The sequence below is a fragment of the Pipra filicauda genome, unplaced genomic scaffold (genome assembly GCF_003945595.2).
Source record: "Pipra filicauda isolate LSUMZ 115617 unplaced genomic scaffold, ASM394559v2 scaffold209_size2725305_pilon, whole genome shotgun sequence".
Classification (NCBI taxonomy): Eukaryota; Metazoa; Chordata; class Aves; order Passeriformes; family Pipridae; genus Pipra; species Pipra filicauda.
In genome coordinates this window covers 1,247,371-1,271,185 of record NW_024104320.1, presented here as the reverse complement: position 1 = coordinate 1,271,185, position 23,815 = coordinate 1,247,371, and the positions used below count along the sequence as shown (strand labels likewise).

The 23,815-nt window shown below is 40.5% G+C and overlaps 1 protein-coding gene across 1 annotated transcript in view; it reads right to left on the bottom strand.

Annotated features, from left to right (window-relative positions):
• MFSD2B (major facilitator superfamily domain containing 2B) overlaps positions 1-23,160 on the bottom strand; it is a 35,179-nt gene extending 12,019 nt beyond the window's left edge. The window contains exons 1-9 of the mRNA XM_039380953.1: positions 23,065-23,160; positions 17,810-17,926; positions 14,042-14,166; positions 10,648-10,771; positions 8,684-8,762; positions 4,572-4,741; positions 2,643-2,733; positions 2,430-2,551; positions 195-278 (exon numbers count right to left, since the gene is read on the bottom strand). Of these exons, the coding sequence (XP_039236887.1) occupies positions 195-278; positions 2,430-2,551; positions 2,643-2,733; positions 4,572-4,741; positions 8,684-8,762; positions 10,648-10,771; positions 14,042-14,166; positions 17,810-17,926; positions 23,065-23,106 (954 nt within the window). The 5' untranslated portion in view covers positions 23,107-23,160. The remainder of the gene's footprint in view (positions 1-194; positions 279-2,429; positions 2,552-2,642; positions 2,734-4,571; positions 4,742-8,683; positions 8,763-10,647; positions 10,772-14,041; positions 14,167-17,809; positions 17,927-23,064) is intronic.
• Between the last annotated feature and the right edge of the window lie 655 nt (positions 23,161-23,815).

Genomic DNA, 23,815 nt, shown 5'->3' with positions numbered 1-23,815 from the left:
AATTAAAAGCTCCAAAGCATTAATTTTTTTATAAGTACAGCAGGGAACACCAGCTTTATTTCAAACAGACAATGCAAAAGATGGCATAGCTTCTTAACAGCTCTGTTGAGATACAAAACTCTTCTTGTCTTCCATTATTTAGTGCCAAAACCCAGTGAGAACCAATTAACATATGGGAGAGAAGCGCAACTCACCAAGATGGTCACCACCAAATACTGGAAGTGATTGCGAAGGCCAGAAGCTTGAGTGCAGAACAGGACAAAGTTGCTCTGCTCCAGCTGATGAATCGAAGACATTTAGTGACAACCAAAAGCAAAAGAAAAATTTAAAAAGACAATAATGACATCACGCTTCATATTAGTCAAAGATAGTTGGTGATGGATTTGTTAAATGTAGGATTTGGCAGTCTCATTCTTCCCTTGTTTGCAACAATTTAAAGAAGCAATAACTGATCTGTTATCACTGGAATAACATGCCAATAATACTGGAGCAAGCAAGAGGAACACCATGCACCTAATAGAGCATAAAAATGACCAAAACAGGAATGGTGCTATGAAAGGATTCTGTCTCCAGGCTTTATTCCCTATGTTGCAATTGCCTTGTGTTGTCACAGCCACAGTTGCAGGCTACTGCAAGAAACTGCTCTTTCTTTTCCATAGCAGTGCCATAAATCTTTCTCCAGAAGCCCTGACTCCAAAACAAGTAACTTTCAGCTGCAATTACACTCATGCCAACTTCCTGTGGTAAAGCAGCAGGTTTCGTATGAAACCTCAGCTATAGAGTGTAGCTTTGGGTCAGATATCTCCATAAGTCTGAATACTCATTGGATGGGAGGATCTAGCTGCACTGTGCTGTATGACAGGTGAAGCCACTGCCACCATGCTTTTGAAGATTTCAGGAGGATTCTGAACACCAGGATATGACTGAGGGGCAGCTCCAGCAATTCTGCAGAAGTAGAGTGACAGAGGAGGATTTAACACTCATGCCACAGCAGCACAATCAACTCTTGCTCCTTTGTGTGCTTGTAGATTATAGGTGGCCAATCATCTGTACACTAATTAGGACATCCAAAAAGTTGTATCCCTTCTCCATTGCCACAGACGTCTTCTCTAGCTTGTGTCCCTGTTTACGCTGCCTTAATTTTAGATGTAGGATATCACACTCTGGAATTATGGCCAATGAACACATCTTTCCTACCTATTCCTTTACTCATCAGTAATCCCCTCTCTGAATTCCACAAAGTCAGTGTCCCTCCCTCAAATAGCAGCAGCAAGGGTTGCCTATGCTGGCTGAACTGGAGCAACACAACTTCCAGCTTCTGCCTCCCCTCACACCTTCCTTCAGCCTGCACAAATAGCGAAATAAAGAGACACGAACTGACAGAAGGTCTTTTCCTCTCTGGGTGTTTTCAACAAGTAGTTGGCTGCCAGAAACCAGATCTATGCTGCATACTTACTACCTGAATGGATGCTGGAAGGATCTGGACCATAAGGAACCTTCCAAGGAACTTACTAATTCACCAGGAGTGCTAGTGAGCACAGCACAGCTCACTTACTGTACTCTTGCCTTCTGTCCTGATACTCACTTGATAAAGGGCTCAGGTGACTTAGAGTCTGTTCACCAAAATGTGATAATTATTTGCTTTTCAAAATAAAGCCAACTTTAACTGCTATATGAAGGTTCATATTAAAATAATATATCAACTGAGTTGAACATCGCTAAAAAAATCAAGCTTAAAAAGCTGCTGCACTATGGAGAATGAGGGTTTCTTATTGAGTAGCTTTCTCTACAGTTTTTCCCTCTGAGAGGACACACTGCATCTTTTCACTAGAGCCACACTCAACTGCAGGTCCTCATTTGAAAATAAGCTCTATCTGGCTCTGAGACAGGTAAGACCTCCTGCCTCTGAATGTCTTCTTACTCTGACCTAATGTCTTCCATCACAAAAGACTCCACAAGAACCAGTTCAGCCACTATCTGAGAACAGACACCTATGCAAAGGAAAAGGGGCAATGGTTTAAAGCAGGGCACACTTTAGAGAGGAATAGAGAGGAGAGAAGAGAAAAATATTCTCTAAGCAACTGAAACCACAGGAGACTGTGAATGGATAACATATAATGACCCAATCTGTGTCACTAGGACTAGTTCTTCACCTTTTATGGAGAAAAAAAAAAAAAAAAGAAAAGAAAAAAGGTCTTCAAATGGTCAGGACTTTGGCTTTGCTTCTCCTTTGACAGAACCATCTCCAGCTGCATAGGACCCCAGGCACCAAAAGAGGACTCTGATTCCCTACTGATTTGTAGGGAAAGGCACCACCCCTTAGATCACCGCCCCCTGCCACCAGCCAAAGGTTATTTGCATTTCAGCTGCCTCAGACTCCCCCATGCTGGGAGTGGAATGAGGCGAACACACAGACAGTCTGGAGTTACCTGAACTGCTGTCGAGATGAGAAGAAATGAAGCTGTAAGTTTCACATACGGACCATGCTTCATGGTGAGGCCAAGCCCCTTACAAAAAGGGATTGCTCTGTCTGAACTTAAGGCATAAGGATCTAAGAGGAACAGAATACATAAAATAGTATTTTCCATAGATGAATGTGAAATAATGATTATTAAATCTAGGCATATTTAAATATATCTTACCATCTTTTTCCTTTACTCCAAGAAAAAGAACAACAATTCCAAGAAGATACACACCTCCTATGACCCCTGCTGCAATCATATAAACTTTTGCCTTGGAAAGAGAAAAAGACATTTGAAATTGTGACAGGAGAATGACAAGTCATTATGAAAATTTCAGTCTCTTTCTGGTGAGTCATCTGCAAATGAAGAAATGCCCATCTGTATACAGCCAACTGTCTGTCTGTTACGTCTCTGAAAATGTTCGCTTCTGCAGTTCATTTCTAAACTGCACCTGCTTTAGGGTAAATCCAGGGCACATAAGTGTATACTTTTTGCATAAAAATAGAAGCAGTGAATATTGTGTTGGCAACCTGATTTCTTATGTCGAAACTAGCTACAGACATACACACTTACCTATCAAAAACATATATCATCCATAGAGGGATTCTATTTTTTAGTAAATCCAGTTGCTCTAGCTGCACAGACTGCAATCTGGAACTTCATTCTGAGTGGGAAAGTCCTCAGTACTGACATAAACATAATTACTACAGCTACTGCAGTTATACATAATGATAATAATGAATTTTAGAAATCATACTTACTTGCCAATATTTTGAGAATACAGTAGCTTGCATGATGGTTTTCCAGTTACTTAGTGAAATACTCAAGCAAATTCAGAAATCTTTGCTTCTTATTAGTCAGGGGAACAAATCCTCCAAGGATACCTCCCACATCATCAGATGACATTTATTGTTTCTAACTCTGATTGCACTGACTTTGGGTTAGAGCTTTGAAAATATTTTGCTTCAGTACTATGTAATAATTTATACTGTGTTATCAAAGATAAAATAAGTGCTGGTTATAGAATTTTATGACAAAGTGACTATTTGATAGGAAAACTGAATTCTAAATTACAAGTTATATGTTGAAAATGGAACTATTATAAATCTAGGAAGCAGCTGGTAAATAAACATGCAATTACAAGAATTTACTTCCAAATATAAAGTCACTTAGTATAGATGCAACCATGTAAGAATAGACAACCTTCAAGAAAATAGCTTTTGTTAAGTTATTTACATTTCAGAAAATAAGATGGTGAAATAAAGGAATGTAGGACTATTCTTTATTTGGGATAAAGCTTTGCATTTTTTTAATATCAGAGCTATAAATTAAGTTACAGAGTACTTTCATACTGTTGGTTATGGCTTGCTCTAGCCACCAGTTTTTCATAGAATCATAGAATTATTTGGGTAGGAAGGGACTTTCAAGACCTCTATTTTCAACCACCTCTCATGGGCAGGGACACCTTCCACCAAAACAGGTTGCTCCAAGCCCCATCCAACTTGGCCTTGAACACTCCAAAGGGTGGAACAGCCACAACTTCTCTGGGCAACCTGTGCCAGTGCTTCACCAGAAAAAAAATCCATATATCCATCTAAATCTACCCTCTTTCAGTTTAAAACCATTCCCCCTCGTCCTGTCACTACAGACCTTTGCAAAAAGTCTCTTTCTATCTTTCTGAAAAGTCCCCTTTAGGTACAGAAAGGCCACAATAGGGTCTCCTCAGAGCCTTCTCTCCTCCAGGCTGAAGAAATCCAACTCTCTCAGCCTATCTTTGCAGGAGAGGTGTTCCAAACCTCTAACCATTTTTGTGACCCTCCTCTGGGTCTGCTCTAACAGGTTCATGTCTTTTATCCCTCCTATAGCTACTTTACAGTTTGGCATCTGTGGCAAAGCTCCTCAGAGTAATTCTGCTGTCACGCTGAGGAGGGATTGCAAAGACCACAGTCATGAAACCTTGTTTGCAACAAGGTCATTGTCTCAGCTCTAGAATTACTGATTTCAAGGCTGTCACATCCATGCTCATCCAGCTGGATGATATAATATGGTGTTAGAGAAAGATCCCCACCCTTCTCCCTAAGAGATTTTAGTATGTTCCCATAGACTTACTTGATGAGACAGGATATCTGAGGGGTCTGGAATGCTGGTAGTGTCATGCCAGGAGTCAGTTGTGTTTACTGGGGGATTCACAGTGCAGTGATGAGAGACATGAGCACTGGCCACAATCTGCCCCTGAAGTGCTGCTCCAATCAAGGTCCCAAGCACTTCCATGGTCATTCCTAAAGAAGGAAGCACACATGTGCACTGAGGATGAGTCTTGCTTGTTTGTCTCACTGAAGATAAACCTCACCAAAACATTTTCTTTTACAGGAAACAAGCACAAAGAGCAATACCAAGAACAGCAGAATTAGAAGGTTATTAATAGAACAGTTTCAAGGAAAGAGTTTTGTCATCTATTTTCTGATCAGCTTTTAGAAGCCTCCATGAAGGAGCCTTTTGTATACAAGCTGCATGAGAGATGCTGAATGCTGAGATTAAGAGCCACAAGCAGATAACACAGAAACCTTTCATCTCAAGGACCAGAGTGAAAGTACAGTTTAAATGTTAAATGCCATTTTTTCCAAAGCAGGACTAGGAGCCGTAACATCGGACTGTTCATCTCAAGCTTGACAGTAACTTGAGAAACACTTATCTGATCAGACCTCTAGGTCCTCCATCTGTAAAATAAAATTATATTTACCTCAGGTTTATGGAAATAGTATAGCTGCAAAGCTCTTGGAAACAGCAGATACTTATGTTCTTAAGTGCCTAAGGCCATAGTCAGGCAGAACTAGTTGCCTCAACCTCAGAGAATGATTCAGATCACTAAGACTCATCAGAACAAGGGATCATCTAAAAAAACAACCCAGGCCGCCACTTGGGAAAGCAAAGATTTAACCATGGGCATCCCATTCATTGCAATGATCAACCAGGTGACTGGTTGTGGCAGCTGTTACAGGAGAGTGGTGAGTAATTTGGATCCTAAACCATCCTCAGCCTGAGGGATTTCAAGCCTACCATGCCTGTTTCCATGCAATGTAGCCATATCCAGCATCCCTGTGGCAGGAAGATAAACTGAATTCCTTTCCTAGCTCCAGAGACTAACTCTAAACCCTATTTATACATTTTGCATAAAGATGTATAGGGTTGAACGCAGGAACAGGGACCAAGTCTCTCTGTTTATGAGGGAATGCTCTTCTCATTGACCTAAATTTCAGGCTTCTTTCTATTTTTTCTCTCTCAGTGGCTCCCAGGGTCCCATGTTCCTTTCTCAGAAGGGGAATTTTGAAGGGCTGCTTCCAGAGCAGGTTGTATCCTTGTGATTATCATACCCTCTCTGAGAAATGACAGGCATTTCAAAAGCTCCTAGGCTCAGGTTTACTCAAGTTCCCTGCTCTATAATAGCCTTCCTAGGTGACCTCAGACACTCCTTTTTGTGTGTCCCTGTAAAGGTATAAAAACACTTCACCATCTAACGGAAGGGCAATGCACAGAGACTGCAAGGAGATCAGACAGTGCAGTAATGAAGGCTGTATGCAGCTATGGAAGATCCAGTAAGGAAAAGGAAAGAGAGGCTTTCTACGAGGCTTGGATCATTTAAACCATTGCTACTACATTCCCAAACAGAGAATACTTCTGAATGGAAAACTTGAGGTGCCACATAACATTAATTTAAACCAATGGGAAGTAAAAATAAAAACCTTCTTCCCCAAACTTCACATCTAATCTTACTAGTAACTTTACAAGTCAGTCCATACACACTAAAATCCTGGCAGATGGTGAAAGTTTAACCTCAGCCTCAAGTTTAACCTCAGGGTTTGAACACAAACTAGTCTCAGCTGGGCTTTGCAGAACGTCCAAACTATTGGCTACTCAATGCAAAGACAAAGCACTCAAATCACACCTTTCACTCTCAACACCACCTACACATTTTTAACCTTCATCTAGGGCTCTACATCTGCACTTCATCAAGCACTTGTATAGCATAAAACTCAGAAGCATTATTAGAGGCATCAGAAATGCAGCCTTTATGAAATCTTACTTTCTAAGAAGTAGTAGGAGCTGGGAAACAGACAGACTTCAAAGATCTTGTGTGCTCAGAATTTATGATGTATTAGCTTCCACATTAGCCAAGAAAGCTGATCTTTCAGAAAGCAGCTTGTACCTTGAAGTAGGTTATATTTTGCCCAGACTGAAGTAAGATTTATGTTAAAGCAACTTTGGAATCCAGTATTTCTACCTTGCATTCATAATAACAGCAGAACAAAATTTATAATAAGCAGTTCTGCTTGTCTCCAGTAGAGGGTAATGGATCCTCTGATCTCTATCTTTTTTTTAAGAGCACACTTCATATTACACAGCTGTTTTTCTTTAACAGTTGAAGAAATGCCTGAACAACTGGCTGCATTCAAGACAGTGTATCAACAAAAAGAATTCTTTATGAAACCCAAAGAGAGGCAAAAGTATTTAAGTAAAACACTTACAAAAAAAAAAAAAAGGGAGAAAAAAAATATTCTCACATAATCATAACCATTACAAGAAATCTTGCCTCCAAACAAATATAATTTCAAAATATACAAAAATATCAACATCTGAAAAAGTCAAAACTATGGTTCATTCCAGCACCTTAATTTGGCTTAGGAGAACAGCTGTACACTCAAAAGTGAAACTCTTTCTGAACAATAAAATGACACTATAAAATGTGTGACACCTCTCAGCCATGGAGTTCAACAGCTTTTATGAGTACAAATTTCACATGCCTATGAAGCCTTGCATGGGACTAGCAGATCAGAAAGCCCATTTATTTGGATCACAGCCTCTGAAGACATAAAACCAGACAATAGAAAACACTAGGTGCATGGATTTAGTTAGAATTTAGGCCAGATGACTCAGAATACAGTCAATGCCAAAGAATATAACACAACTGGAATCTCCTGCTGTTTAGTCCTGTCCTGTGACTGCTAGCCCAGACTTTCTCTTGAGATAGTTGATGATAATGCAAATTACAACTGTTCCATGTGGCTGGAAAAGGGATTGGGTTGCTCAGGGGATATTGTATCTAGAATTTTTTTAGCAGTTCTGGCCATTTCATTGTGCCTCTGTGGGTTTCAACATACTCAATGTTGAGGGTTAGAAGGCCTAATGGAAAAGGGCTCTTGCCAGGAAGAGAAAACAGATGCAACAAAAAAATTACAAGTTATTCTAAAGCAACACTGAAAGGCAAGTTAAGACATAGAAAAGTCTTCCATGTGATATTTGACTCCTTTCTCTTTACCTTGCTCAATGCAGTTACACAGTAAAGAAGGCATGAGAACAGAGCTCAAGAGAGTAGGAGGGGAAGAAACTGATCTTACATTCAATTTATGATCCATACAGGAAATCCTGAAAATGTTTTCATTGCACTTTTTTGGTCTGATCAATTTGTTTCAAAGCAAAAACTTCATCTAGTTTTGATTGTTGAAAAGCCAGAAATATGGTCTGGAAGCCCTCATTCTTTTAACTAACCTGTCACTGTTAGTTCTGTCACAGCAAGATCTGTCCTTAAACTACCTGATATACTTAGAATTAATTAAATACACACAGATTAAATGAAAAGAGATATTTCAGTTTGTGTGAACATGCACAGAGAATTATCTCCTTTCTGGTGAGGTTAACAATCTTGGTTCTATGTGTTTTCAATTTTTTTTCAGAGAAAGCAAGTTTGGAATTCGAATTTATAACATGAAACACATAAACTTAGGAAAACATTAACAAAAAAAAAGGAACAGAACAAAGCAACAAACCTGAACAAAACAAAATCAAAACAACAAACACCTTAAAATTACTTTCATACTTTCTTTAATTGAATGGGTTTGGGATTTTCCCCTACAAATCACCTTTAAATGAAATCATTCTTCCTTACCCTGACTTGGGTAAGACTGATTTTTATTATTTCATCTGGCTAGCAATAAACCAAAAAGAGTTTATAGCTAGCCAGATAATTTGAGACAATGAAACATTAACATCTCCTGTTTATCTAGAAAAAGAGAATTCCTTACAAGACAAAATCATTTTTGTTAAATATTAAAAAATTCTTATAAAAGTCCAGTTTAGGGGCACAAATCATTAGGAACTTCCTATAGATAAAGAATGATTACCAAAAAAAGCCCTAATCCCCATGAGAAAGCCCAGATCACACTCACGATACGCTGTTGCAGAATCTCTGTCCTTCTGGTCTGTGCTGAGAAACATGGTGAGGGCAGAATATGGTACTTGGAATAACTATGCAGAGAAAGAACATCACTTAGGAAATGTCAGGGAAAAAATGCTGTATTCCTTTGATATCCAGGAAAATGGTTAAATGTGACCTTGGAATTCATCTAGAATGTTCACTTAGAACGTTTAGAACCCTCAACCAATTTTTTAACACAAAGACCTGTCTTTTCTTTCTGGTTTGTAAAGCATATAAAAGGAAAACAGTATCTTTCATAATACAAATAATAAATAATAACATACCAAGAGGCTTTACCTTAATCTTGTGGTCCTTCAGTTTCCTTGAGAAAATATCCTTCACAGACAGGCTATAGAACATCTATTTTTTTGCACTAGGAGACTATCATGTTCCTAGCTTGAGCTAACCAACAGGAAGTAAAGCCATGAAGAAGAAATACGTAATTTTCCGCTTTATTCAAGCCAGAAGACTATATAAATCACCAAAATATTTCAACTACTTGTCTAACCATGTAATTCCAGGAGATACTTGTGAAAACTACTTGGTCTTTAGCACCATTTTGCCACATACTCCTTAATTTAAGGATAAAAACACTCAATTGCTATGTCTGTGCACTGACAAAAAGGTAGATAGAGTGTTGCCTTATTATTTTTACAGCATTGTATCCAGCATTCTGTAAAATCCTGGTGGAAAAAATGCACTGGCAATATTTATTGTGATGCTGGGTAAATGAGCCACGCTTTTACTGCAAGAGAGGCCTTATCTACAGTAGTACTTCACTGAAAAAAACTACTGAACATCAAAGGCTTGACCTTTTCATCGGTCATGATGTGGGTGGGATCCTGTCCTCATAACACCGAACTAAAATAAAATCACTTCTACAATCCTGGAATGACATACGGGCCTGACTCTCAGACTATTGTGAAGTGGAAGTGGGACATGAACCTGCTTGAACAATCAAGTTCTCTGTGGTGTTCCCACCACCACAGAGATCTGTAGCCAAACTAGGTCTTGCAATCTGCATCCTACTCTGTTTGTACAAAATGCATTTCTGTTCACCTCCATCAAACATGGCAAACGTGTACATTTTCAAAGCTCTGCCACAGAAAACTTATTTCTCCTTCAATAGAGATAGGAAATTATTTAAAACCATACTGAAATAAACCATCTTTCTACAGAGGAAACAAAGGAGCAAGGGAAATATTCAGGCTTAACGCAGGAATACAGAATTCACAGGTCCAACAGATTTGTCTCACTTCCAGTCCTAGTCTGCTCTGTGATGATGCTTTGCATGAAAGGTACCTTGTTCATCTTGGTATTGGCTACAAGGCAAAACAGGGTGATAGGATGGAACCCCTACATGCACAGTATGGAACGTGTCAGAGAAGTTCTTTGTGATCCACTGAAATGAGGGTTTCTGCATAAATATTGCAAGTTTTGGGGTGTATTAAAAAAAATCACATGCCCAAACTCTTCCAACCAGGCATAAAAATCATGATGCCTACTATCAGTACTATCAGGTACCCTGACTTTTCATTGCCTCCTAGCTTGAGTCAAAACACCCAGAACTTGAGCCACAAACCTGCTTAGTCTCCTCTTCTGCTCCTGAAAATAGAAGCTATGAGCAGTTAGATGTCTAACTGGAATTAGGAATCCAAATGTCTCTGTGGATCTATAAAATTTATAGATAGTTGAGTACCTAGGGCACTGTCAGTGGAAGTGACAGGAGGTAATTTGTCTGAATTAGCAGGTCATTTGCCAGTGAAAGCACTGACAGAAACCATCTACTTGCAGAGTTTGATAAATGAACATTTATCCCTTTAACACACTGGAAGTTGAAGCAAAATGTGAAGTCAAGTTAACTAAATATGAATTAATATAGACAGACAACAAGCAAGTTACTACTGAGAATATCAGGACCTGTAATCTACTTACTGTGGTCAAAGCTTGGAAAAGGCAGTTGAAAGTCACGTACCATGCAGCTCTTCCTGACACAAAAGGAGGCAGGTACCACATGAAAAAATAAGACACTACTGTGAAGGGTGTACATGCCAGCATCCTGCAAAGAAGATTAACACATATCAATAATCTTAACATAATGATAGCAAAACACATTAAATTTTTCTGCTAATAATCAATATCGGTTATTTTATGTGCAATTTTTCTAACCAGGATAATGCCATGCTTTTAAGTATTAAAAGTTAGTGTGCATTAAATACACAGATTAATATAAAAAGTGTACAAGTACTTCCATAGTAAAATAATAATAATAAAATGATAAAAACCCCCAGGAAATCTGAAAGAAAAGAGCTAAACTTAAATCCCACTCAGAACAGTTAAATCCCACAATTTCCTTGCACACGCACTGTAACACAACACCTATATTGCCATTCCTTGGTACATGTCTCAGATCACACATTTATTAGAAACAACCACAGAAGACTGAGTTCTGTCATCATGTCTTTGCATGTTCCAGCAATTTTTATATGATCCTACTTATTACTAAGATTCCCTCTCCCAATTTTAGTACACTCGGTTTTCCTCTCAACTGAGTCTCTTCACTGCTACTTCATGGACAGCCCACTGTGAAAGTTCCTACCTCTATATCTACTTGGATATATGACAGTTTGCTCCATTTAACTCAAGAGCAAAACTCCTAAACACTTCAAACACAACAGTATCATCTTCTGTTGAGGAAGGTGGTTTTAAAAAAAAAGAACCACAAAAAATTACATTAGTCTAAAACTTATTTCAGGCAAATAACACTTGTCAAACTCCATGACACAGAAGTGGTCAGATGCTATTATTTCCTAGAAGTCAGAGCTGCAATCAGGGCTCTCCTGTATTCTTGTAAATCAGGCATTAAACAACATATTTGGATGACCAAGATCCTAACAAAAAATTTCCAAACATGTAAAAGAGAAAACAGATTAATCCCTTCACAACAGCACTACTGACATTGGGGGTCAGCTGATTGTTTTTCAACCGTGAACTGAAAACCTGGAATACAAAAGAGTAATGTGGGTAAATAGTTTAGTAAAACAATGGCTTTCCCACACTGCTCTTTGGGATGGAGCTGAGCATTTACCAGGAAAGTGCCAGGTTCTGGTATTTTCAGTCCCCAGGCCACAGGTCACCCACAGCAGGTCAGCAATGAAAACATAAACAAGGGTAAAATCCTAACACACCTCAGGAAAACCACCTTCCTCTCTCTCTGACTGAGCTCTTCCAGAGGGTGTCCAGGCAGAGTCTAAATATTTTCAAAGTCCCTTTTTCATGCAACTCTTCAGCAACAACCCTCTTAGTATTATTCCCCCCTTTCTTTCTCTTTCCACGTTTTCCTTTCCTCTTTAATGTCAGTGAGTTTTCAGAGCCTTGCTGAAGTTGCTGAATATCTGAATGTCTACTATTATCTCTTTGCCAAAATACTTGACCTGTATTTCAAGTCAATGTCTGCTTCTGCCTTTTAAACACATTAAATAAGAGATCAATAGCAATTGATAACTTCATACTGTATTGAGTACAGTATTAAGAGATAGTTAAATGTTCTCTTTCTTTACTGATGTTCTTGCTTTGTTGGCAAGCTTTTCTGACTAAAACAATTCCACTGCTTCACTCTAGAGTATTAAAAAGTCAGAATAATTTCAAAATACTACAGTATTTTTAAGTTAGTGGAAGTCCCATTTTTTTGCTTTGTATAAAAATGGTCTCACTTCCAAAGTGTAGGACCAAAATTCTCATGAAAATATTACATTACCAAAAAAACAGACAAAATCCTCCTGCAAAGAAAGCAGCTGTTTGATGAAAGGCGGGGTTAGATAAGCACTTTTCATGTAATAAGTGCAAGATGTGCTGTAGTTGGTTTACAGTGTGAAGGGCTGATAAGTTCATGCTTGTGCTAGAACGGGAGTCATTCTAACATCGATTTAACACTAACAATAAACACATGTATTTGCTGTATTTGCAGAGAACTTGAAAAAAAAGTATCAGAATATGTCTAATAGCATTTGTATAAAAATTTTATTATTTTCTTTTTAATAACTTTGTTGCTTAGTTAATTCAGAGGTTATTAAAAACCACACCGTTTACCTGGTCAGAAACTAAATCCTGAAAAGAGAAAGAGCAGCACACTCCTCTTTTCTCATGGGGCTCCTGGCAAAAATCTCAACGTTGACCTCAAGTCCCTGCTCCTACTGGGGTCAAGAGCAGCTGATCTCAGCCTTTTTCCAACATATACAGGCCTTCTATATTTTGTCAGATATAAGCTACCCACGGACAAGTTCCTGTAGCTCTAAAAGCACGTGACAGTGAGAGAATCACCAGCTAAAAAACTGGGCTTATTTTCCCTGAAATTACAACTTCCTTGCTCAGGATTTTTGTTGTGATTCAAGTTTGGGGGTTATACTAATTCAAAGTTCATTGATTCAAAATATTTTACAATATATCCTTATGATGCATGACAGAAAGAGTGATGAAAGACTCCAAATTTCACAAACTACTCAGTCTCTCTTTGACTTCCAAAGTACTAAAAAAATTAACAAATACATGCTCTGTGGCCCAGATGAGTCTGAGTTCCTCTAGCATGGACAAATCTTTCCCGATTTTCTTGCTTCACACCTGTCAATCTCCTTCCTATACATGTAAAATTCATTCTTCTAACCTCTCTTTAGAGCATATGAACAGCACACGTAGGAGTGCACTAACTAGAGTGCACACAAGTGTAAGATGTTACAGTGAAACATCACACTCTCCCTTTAGAAGTGCTCATTCATTATAAAAGTCATGGTGATTTTTTAATTAACTGTTTTGATTACTGGATGCAAGAGAAAGCAGGAGCAGAACGAGTGCTATAAGGAAGAACCTAACAGAGCTAAGGGCAGTGCTATGGTGTCACATCTGTCCTACAGTCATGCACACACATCCTTTCCTGAACTGAAAGGTTTAGGGAGTTAAAGCTAATGGAGCTCTTGGAAGGCTGATGCAAGATGTGAAGGCATTCTAGGACACAAGTAGAGATAAGTTCCAACTTTGTGGAAGAATGAGGCGAAAATTCAACCACAGATTCAAAAAAGTTTTAGATCTGGGGTTCCTGTTTTGTTACCAACAGTCTTCTGGTTTTATTTGTTTGTGTCTCCAGTGGTAAAAGCCTCTTCCGTATTTTCATGGGTGAAAAAGTTAAAGGCATATAGATGACATGACAACTTTTCTTTTTGATTTTATATATGTAAAATGAATACAATCACTAAGACTAGTTCAAGGAGGTAGCTGTATGATCACAACACTCAATAATAATATATATATGTAAATATATGTACACATTTATGCTTACCAAGGCATGAGCCGGCCAATTCTTGTCCATCTACTTTTGCTAATAAAAAAGCCAGCAACAGGATCAGTAAATGCACCTGAGGCTTTGCCAACGAACAGCACCAGAGAAGCATGAAATGGAGTAATCTGAAAGTACAGACAGAATACAGTAAACAAGAGCCATTGTTTCACAATACAATGAGACAGCATAAAGCAACTTTCTAGAAAAAAAACACCTCAGTGTTTCAAAGAATAATGATAGTTCATGTACAAAACATGTCTGCTGCTGTCATAGAAATTCCTATTGGTTACCCACAGCAAACAAATGAGACACTGAGACAGGCATCATGAATGAATGAATTAGAGGGGGGAAATGCAAGGAAGGGAAAATCCTGAATGTGTTTAGAATGAGGAAAATGAATCAGATAGTCAAATAGTAAAGTCCTGGTTTTAGTCATACAATCTGACAGAGTCCCTCTGTAATTACCCTCTTACTTTGCTCCATCTACTCATATCTTTATCTTGACCTGATCTAGAAAATAGTAGAGGGAGCTGTTTACATGCTCTCGTGTTTTTCCATCTCCTGAGATTAGCAACAAGGCTGCCAACTGGTGGTATGTGGCTGAGGAAGAGTTTGTAGCACAGCAGACTTTATCCACTCGGCACTGAACTGTGACTACTGAACTGCATAAGGCACATCGGTTCAAATCAAAGTTGCCAGCACATGTCCATCAAATTTCACTTGAAAAATGTTTGTGGATTACATAAAAATAAAATGCCCAAGTGGAAAAATCCTTTAACAAGAAGTTAACCCAGGAGGACCATATTTTCATGCCCATATAGAAACACAGTTTATCCCAGGCAATGTAGTCATTTTTTCACATATATCTGTACAGAGCTTAGGAATTCCCATCACACAATGGTCAAAAAAGTGAGTTCTCCTCCAAGTGCTCAGTTCATGCCATTGTAACTACAGTGCTGAAAAAAGTCATTAAAAGCCATATAAATATGAATGTTCCTCAGAGCAATTATTGAGAGAGACTGCTGAAACAGCCTCTGTGGCTTAAACAGCAACAGCAGACAAAACCCCTTCATCTCTGTTCTTCTTCACGCCATTAGTGCTCCAGTACAGTGGGAAACCTGGAAAATGCAGCTGAGCAAGCTGACCCAGCTTGAGCAGGTATCTCTCTATTTTCTGCCCACTATATTGTCTCCTAGGCAGCATCACCTGGCTTCCAGCTGGAGCAGTCCCCTACCCACTGATTTTGATGTCGGTCTTCCCCCAGAGGCAAAAGAAGGAAGCAGGGATCTCTGAATGTCCTGAATGACCTTTGTAAAAGGCAGGTGCTATCCACTTCTGTAATCACACCTGTTACATTTTAGGTGAAATTAGGTGAAATTGCATTGGCAGCCAATCTTCCTGTCACCACCAGCTCCAAGGCACATACCCCACCTGAGAAAGCTTATGAACAGGGAAGTATTGGGAAAGTAGCGACAGTGGCTCTGCAAGCATTCAGTTGCTGAATGGTAGGACAAGGCTGGGATGGGCTGTGTCCCACAGCAGTTTGCTGATGTTCACCTCACCCATCTTTGCTGAATTGTGCCCTCCCACAGCCAAGGTGACAAGTAACCCACCAACCCTTAGACAGCCTCGCTGCGGGGGCTGCACCAGAACTGCTCAAAAGTCCCTGCTGCTTCTCAAGAGAATTCTGAGTCACTGAGCTTCTCAAGGTCGGCCAAAACATGAACAAAATAGCAGTCAGAAGGACAGAGGGTCTGAAATACTACAGTTACGAGAGAACACAAAGCTACAAATTAGATGGGTTTCACACTGGTATTGTGCTCAGATAACTTGAACGCACAGAAAGGAAGTGGATATTACCTAAGCAGAGGTGGAAGAAAGCTTTGAGCAAAATGCAAAACCTCTCTTATGTTATGAGTGGAGTGTGTGTATTCACCTTGTCTTCATCATTGGTATGGGCTTATACATCCCTTGGCTGCATTTTCTTAGCCCCTAAATCTAGACAGCATCTGTCAGCACCAGTGCCAGAAGCTTCTCAGTGTTATAAAGGAGCTAAAATAGTTCTGCCTTTTAAGTGGGTAAGAATTAAATCCACGTAGTGACTGCAAAATTACATGCTCTCCCCTGAAAATGGGTGGAAAAAACCCACAAGATTTCAGAGCTGTTTATCAGGCCTTGAAATAAATCCTATCTCTGCAGGATTACTTCAGAGAACAAACTAAACCATCAGGGAACAAATAATTGAGCCCCTTAATGAAGGAGTAAGTGTATCGTTACAAACATTAAGCAAAATCATTTGGTTTCAGTAGAAGTTTTTTAATAATATAATTATTATTGTGTCATTTATTTAGGTAGTGTCCAAAGATGCAAGGACGAGGCCTCATCTTTCTGGACACTGTACACAAACACATAAAGAGATAGTCCCTTGCTTCGAGAATCTTCAATTTCTGTGATAATCAGAGAGTAGGGAAATTGCCATATTTATAAGCATCCTGGGAAAAACACTGTTAGTGTCTTTCTCATTCTGTTCATGCTTTCTCATCTCCAATGGCTTGTATTGCCATCCTTGATGTAAGGGGGAAAACAAGTGTAGTCAGAGTGCACCCACCTCCCTCCTCCATCTCCAAGCTCCCTGTTCCACCTCCAGCTCCTCAGATTTCACACCATCCACTTGACATCTTAGACACTGCTGTCCAAAATGGGCCCCTTTTCTAGGTCTCGTGACTTTGATCTCAACAGGACACCCAAGATGATCTCAGTTTTACATCCACATCTTATTGTGTTGCAAATTTTATCAAGTAAGTCAGATCTCAGCTTCTAATACCAGACTTTTATAGGAAAACCATAAACCCAAACTTTTGGACATGTCCGGTCATAATATCCCACATTTTCTACATCTGGAACAGCAAATGGGTAATGACATCTGATGCAGAACTTCCTGCTCTTTCCAGCAAACAGAAACAGTCATCAGAGCTGAATACCACTCATGTAGTTTCAGCTACAGCTCTTCCCACTGTCCCTGCAATTTGGCCTCAACTCCCTAAAATCCTTTTTTCAATCCTAATACTTTATCTATCCCACCTAGTTACCATGCAGGCGTACAAGACAATCCAAACCAGTAAAAATTGCTTATGGATTGATTTTCTTTGTTTCTCTGCTGTCCTGAAATCTAGAAAGCTGGAGCAGCTGAAAGTCAGATGAATGGGATGATTCCTACTTTGTTTCACCAGGTCTGCTTCTGCACCAGAAAGCCACAGACTGCAAGCAAAGAAGGTTCAGGAAGGATAACTCAGCTTTCTTTGTAACAAAATTACCTTAGACAAACCAAATAATATTTGTGTGAAATTATGCTGACTATTGGATGCAGCTGCAGTGATTTTTAACTGAACCAAATGAATAGAACTTCACAACCCCAACATGGTGCTGTTAATGTTTCAGATGTCCCACATTTTACGTTATCTGGCTATTGACACTGAGAACTGCTTTTTCTTGTGTCCACAAGTGTGAGAACACTACAGCACCTAAAATTCTAATAATGATCCCAACCTAAAAGCAAACAATGGCCACTTCAAGACAGAAAGGAAACTAGTGGAAAAAAATATTTGTGGACAAGTTTATGCAGTTTCCAGGATGCTTAACAGCAAGAGGCAAGGATAACAAGACAGTTTGGAATATTTATTAGCTAATTCCCCTTTTATCATTTCAGGGACATGGCTGACAACAACAGAGTTAAGTCTACAGTCTGTAAATGTTTCCTGTGCTACTTACATGGGCTATATCCAGCAGGTAGATCTGCAGGAAGAAAGCAGCAGCACTCCCTGCCACTTGATTTGGGGCACCTCCTATTGCATAGCACAATTTGCTGCAAATCGAGAGCCTGTGTTCCTGTGCAAGAAGAAGCAGAACATATGATGAGAAAAACAAGGTACACAAGTTAAAAGCTACAGAACTGTTAAGGTTAAAGTCTGTAGTCACACCACTTTAATGTATTTGCTTCACAGCTATTCCACTAGCAAATCCATATGCCCTCAACCCCTATCATCAAGACACATTTGGGTGCTCACTACTTTGATTTTTAATGGTTTTGTTCTTTAATTCAGCCCATAAAAACAGATTACAGTGCTCCTAAAAGTGACTTGTGATGACCCTCAGGCTTACCTACCTTATTCTCACAGAAGAAGGAACAAGTCTACAAACAAGCAAGAAGCAGCTGAGAAGTGAACATACTGTCACACTATTTTCTGAGCCTAGTTTTTTCTTTGAATGTTTAATTAATTTTTAAGGTTGAAAACTGTTTTACTTTTTAAAATAATAATTTCTTATATTAACCTTTCAGGCCATAATAATCAATATACATTCTCGTGCCACAGTAATTAAACATTCACAGAAAGAAAGATCAACAGTCAAATCCAGATGAAATATATCCCAAACATTTGTGCCCCATTCCTTCCTTTGTTACAAAATGCTGGTGTGATGCTGGCAAAATCACTTGACTTTTCATATCTTTCTTTTAACTTGACTTCTCTACATCTGTGAGAGTCGGCATGATACGGAAAGTGATTCTGGGGACCGAATCCTCTTTAGAAAGTCACCCTAAGTGAATTTTAAAAATTTAGCAAAACTGTGCTCTCTCCTTTGCGTTTTATGTTTGAAAAGTACTGCAAACATCCAAGAATATCCTCTAATACAATTGCCAAATAAGATAAATGCTAAAAAATAAGTTTCATAACAGTAATTAAAGGAGAAAAAATGCACAGATTCTAATAGAAACTCTAATGAAGAACACTGGTTTTTTCCAATAGCAGAAGTTCCAGAATACTGGAAAGCCTTTAAAAAATCTTTAATTTCCTGCCATAGAATTCAAGATAAAGGAAGAAAATGACTCTTCATTAATCTTGTCTTCCTTTCAGAGGGACAAAACATAGAACCCAAAATTTGTCTTTCAGGCTTTCAGTCTCTCTTTAAAATTTGCCATCAGCAGGAGCCAGGAAACATGAAGAGGAGCAGCAACATTAATCCTGGGTCTGCCTTCTCTATGAATTGCCTACACAAGCCCTTAATTATTACATCAGATCAGGACAAAAATAGAGATATGGTAATGAAATCCACCACAATGATTATATTCTGACACATTACCTAATTTCTGAACATTTTTAAGTTTACTAACCCATCATCTTTACTCCTCAACAGTTTTGAGAAGTTTTAGACTTCCAGGCAGAGCCTTTCATCATCTAAACATTTTTCTTTGAACTGTTTTATCTGAGTGGGTTTGAACAAAGAAGCATGAGTATCAGGACTCTTTCCTTTTTGTGTTTTCACAGAAAAAGACAGGGTGGGATCCCACTACTACACCCAAATAAAGTGGACAGTGTCAGGGCATGAGCTGCAAAATGTTATCACCACAGCAGGCCTCACTTTATCCTGCACTGGCAATTTTCTTCTTTCCAGGAAAAGAAGAGTGATAAATAGTCACAAGACAGACTTCATTAGAACAATACACTATTTACTTTGATGAGAGACTGTAAACACAACAGACTACATACATATTTGCTATACAAAGTAACTCTCCATTTTCCATACACAAGTTCTATCAAATGTGAGCTTTACTAGACTTGTGGAGCCTACAGAATCTTGTTCATTTGGCTCATCACAGCTCCCTTGAGCTTTGCTCCAGGGGCTGTGTACTTTAAAACTTTATCTCACTTTTTTATTTTTTAATTATTCCCTTCTCCTAGTCTCACCTCCATCCTCCCAGAAATTAAATTACTTTAAAAGTTTGCTTTCCTTTGATACCTTTCCTTCTGATCTCCAAGCATTGGCAAGATGACTTCCAGTTGAAAACAAGAGACATAAACCACTTCTATGCAAATCCTGTATCATATTTCACCCTTAAAACAAGCCAAGAAAAACATTTAGATCTATATGCTGTTTTCCCACTTATTTTCCCTAGTAATTGAATCACAGAATGATTTGGGTTAGAACAGACCTTAAAGATCATCTTGTTCCACCCACCTGCCATGGAAAAGGACACCTTCCACTAGACCAGGTTGTTCAAAGCCCCATCCAACCTGACCTTGAACACTTCCAGGGATGGGGCAGCCACAGCTTCTTTGGGCAGCCTTTTCAGTGTCTCACCACCCTCACAGTAAAAAAATTCTTCCTCATGTCCCTCTTTCAGTTTAAAACCATTGCGCCTTGTCCTTTCAATAGCTAAAGCCATGATAACACAGAAAAAGTAAATGCCTCTATATAATATGCATGATTCCAAAATGTTTTTAGAACACAAAGAATGTCAAGTTCTTAAGAATTAATCTAATTAAAGCTGTGGTACAGGAAATGGTCATCCAAGATTTAAACTTACAGGCTGCAGGCAGCACTCCTGTCTTTACATCAGTTTTGTGGTTAGAAAATTTACAACCTTAGTACATTTTTCATAAAGTCTCACTCCGATTCCACACACCCCCAGAAAGCTGCTGAACTACTTTCTGAACCATGCTCCCAGATCACCTTGAAGCAAAGTTAATACTTTGGTCACAGCAGTAGCTAAGTTTTAATTAAATTTTGGTTATGAATGTTATTTTCAGAATAAAACAAGCTGTCAGACAAACATAGCATACAGAGGTGTCCTGTTCAGTCAACCACAGAAACACAGGGAATCCGCAGTTCATGAACTTCCTGAAAGGTAGGTGACATCCTGATCACTGCTCCATGCCTGTTTTCCTTTTATTTTGCCTAATTACTTTTGGAACTCATTTGTACATTTAGCCATAAACACCACAGCAGTTCTACATGTGAATGATACCCAGTGTGAAAGGAAATGCCACCATCATTGCAGATCTGCTGCCTGGTAATTTCATTGAGTGCCCCTTTCTTTCTAGCTGCTGGGAAGTAATCACTCAGGCTCCACAGTCTGGTGTCCAAAAGAAGCAGACCATATAGAGTTCTGACTCTCCGTGTTGAATTTATATAGTAATGACCACATTTTCTGCCACAATATCCTACAAGACAGTGGTAAAATGAAGGCAGGTCTCTGCACCAGTAAAGCTGAAGCATTTCCTACAGTTAAGAGCAAAAAACATGCGTGTGGCAGCTGTCTGTTATGGGATCTAGAGGAATGAGTCCCCCAACCCTGGTCTTGGGAAGAGCACTGGCTGTCAGCAGCTCCCAGGGCTTTTCTCTGAGGCCTGGCTGTTCCTGCTGCATTGCTTCCTCAAGCAACGAAAAAAGCTTGATTCCTGTGAAACCCAGTGAAAGCCTTTTCACCTGTGTAAGTTTGTCAGTAAGCTGAAAGTACCCCACAAATCACTAGAGATCTGAGTGTGTAGGCAGTGGTCAAAAAAGTAACAAAACACAACAGTACAATGGAAATTTTGTTTCAAGACTCCTGTGGTGTAGTTGAATGTCAACACTGAATTGCTTCTATGAGCTTTAGGAGAAATGCAAGATGATGGCGTGAGAGGTAAGAGAAAGGAAGGTCTAATGAAGTTACAAACTTGACAATTCTGTACTTATCAATGCTCCTATCATATAAAATTTAATTGTGTTTCAAGGAAAACCAAGACAGCATAATAGCTGAGAGATTTTGCTCCTTAAATAGAAAAGTAAGCTTAAACATTGTTATGGAAAATTAATGCTTCTCATACACTTTAGTTCCTTTATTTTTAATTCTATTGTAAGTTAAAACCAAACTTGTAAATTTTCCCTTCCCCAACAGAACAGAAATTTATAACAGATCATCTTATTTCTAAGAAAAGTATTTAAGCACGCTGAAAACAACTCTTTGCAGCTATGTGTAGATATTGCACTTACATTATGGGCACAGGGAGCAGCCTCGTTTTGTCCTAAACTATTTGTTATCAGTTGAGTCCAGAACCAAACCAACAAGTATATTAAAAGCAGTAAGGAAAGAGAACAAAACCTGTGACTCAAAGATAAATGCTAGTCTAGGTTTATCTGAGAAACAATGAAATGCAGCTTTTGAGTCAGCTTTTCTCTCAACATAGAATTAACACTGTAATGTTTCTGTTCTGTGAGTGATGAAGCAACTGCCTCTTGGAAGCACGAGTGTGATAGTCACGGGTGGCATCCCAGGTGCCCTCACACCAAGCACCTTGAGAACTGTTTTCAGGTTTCCTAATGACATCAGCCTACCCTTGAGTGGAAGAAACAACAGGAGCAGGGCTTGGATGCAGACACCTAGAAAGGGCACATAAGGTGGGATAAAGCAGTACTTTCCCAGGATACTCTTCCATCTGCTAATAATGCTAAGGGACTCTGCGAGCCAAAAATGGTGTGTGTCTCTGGGAAATCTTCAGACTTCTGCCATCAATGCACCCTAAAAAAACCGAACCCTGAACACCCCATGCCCACCGTGGCTGACAAGCTCCAGGACCTGAACACTCTCCCCTGTGCTGTGGAAAGCTACCTCAGCTTCTCTGCTTGGAAGCTGCCCCTTCCCAGTTTTACCTGGTTTCCCCTCGAGAGTCACGGAGTGGGGGAGTCCTCGCTCACCCCTTACCCTCCTCCCACTCCCACCTCGGCGAGCACCGAGCCTGAAGGGGCAGCATTAAACACTCAGTCGCTCACAACACGCACCTGGAAGTCAGGAGTTGCTGAGGGGAGCGAACCTCTCCTGCCTCCAGCATCTCTCTCACCCGCCTCGGTCCGGGAGGCAGGCCCGGAGGGGACGGGGGTGGGAAGGGAACGCGCTTTTTCCTGCCACGGCAGCGGACAGTGAATCCAGGGAAGACAGCGGGGCTACGGCGCTGCCCAGAGAGAGCGCAGGGGCAGCGGGAAGGGTTGAAGAGCTGTTCCAGGTACTCGCCGAGACCGCGCACGAAGCACCGCACGAACCGCGGCGGCAGCGAGCTCAGGCTGCCCGGACCGCCGAGCGCCCGCAACCCACCCGCGATGAGAGCGAAACACCAGCGCGGCGGGACCCCGGCACCACTCCGCCCCAGGCTGTGCCCGAGGGGCTCCCCAAGCCCCCCGACGGCCGTGTAACCACGCCCGCAGCCCCTCACCTCCTCCTGTCCCGCCGGGGTGTCCCTCGCCGCCCCCGCCATGGCACCGCGCACATCCCACCCCGCCCGACACCTGCGCGCCCGGGGCGGGGCGGCCGAGGCAGAGCGGGCGGTGTGACCCTCCCCGACTCTCGCAGAGCCCGGAAGGTGCTGCTGGCGCTGTCACCCCGGACTGGGAGAGGGGATCCCCCGCCCCGCCGAGCCCCGACACCCTGCACTCTCCACGGGGCAGCTCCCGCAGCGCGGTGTTCCAGGACGGGGCACGGCGGAAGGTGCCGGGGCTGTTCTCAGCCACAGCCCAAAGATGCCAGCTCTGTCCCTTCCAAGAGATGCGCTGTTTCCCGATTCACGCGGATGTATGACCGACGCCGTCGTTTGTGAGTTGGACGGAGATCACGCAACACCCGCCCGCCCTGCGGGAAGAGTCGCTGCTAGTTCTCCCACTAGGAAGAATTTCTTCACAGAAAGGGTGATTAAATATTGGAATGGGCTTCCCAGGGAGGTTGTGGAGTCATAGTCCCTGGAGGTGTCTAAGGAAAGACTGGACGAGGCACTCAGTGCCATGGTCTAGTTGACAAGGTGATGTTCGGTCACAGGTCGGACTTGATCTCAGAGGTCTTTTCCAACCTAATTGATTCTGTGATTCTGCTGCCCTCCAGCCAATACCCTTATCAAGGCTGTAGGAGTTCAGCACCACCCTGCCCACAGGAAAGTGCTCTTGCAAGCATGCTCTGCACCAGAGGTAAAAAAA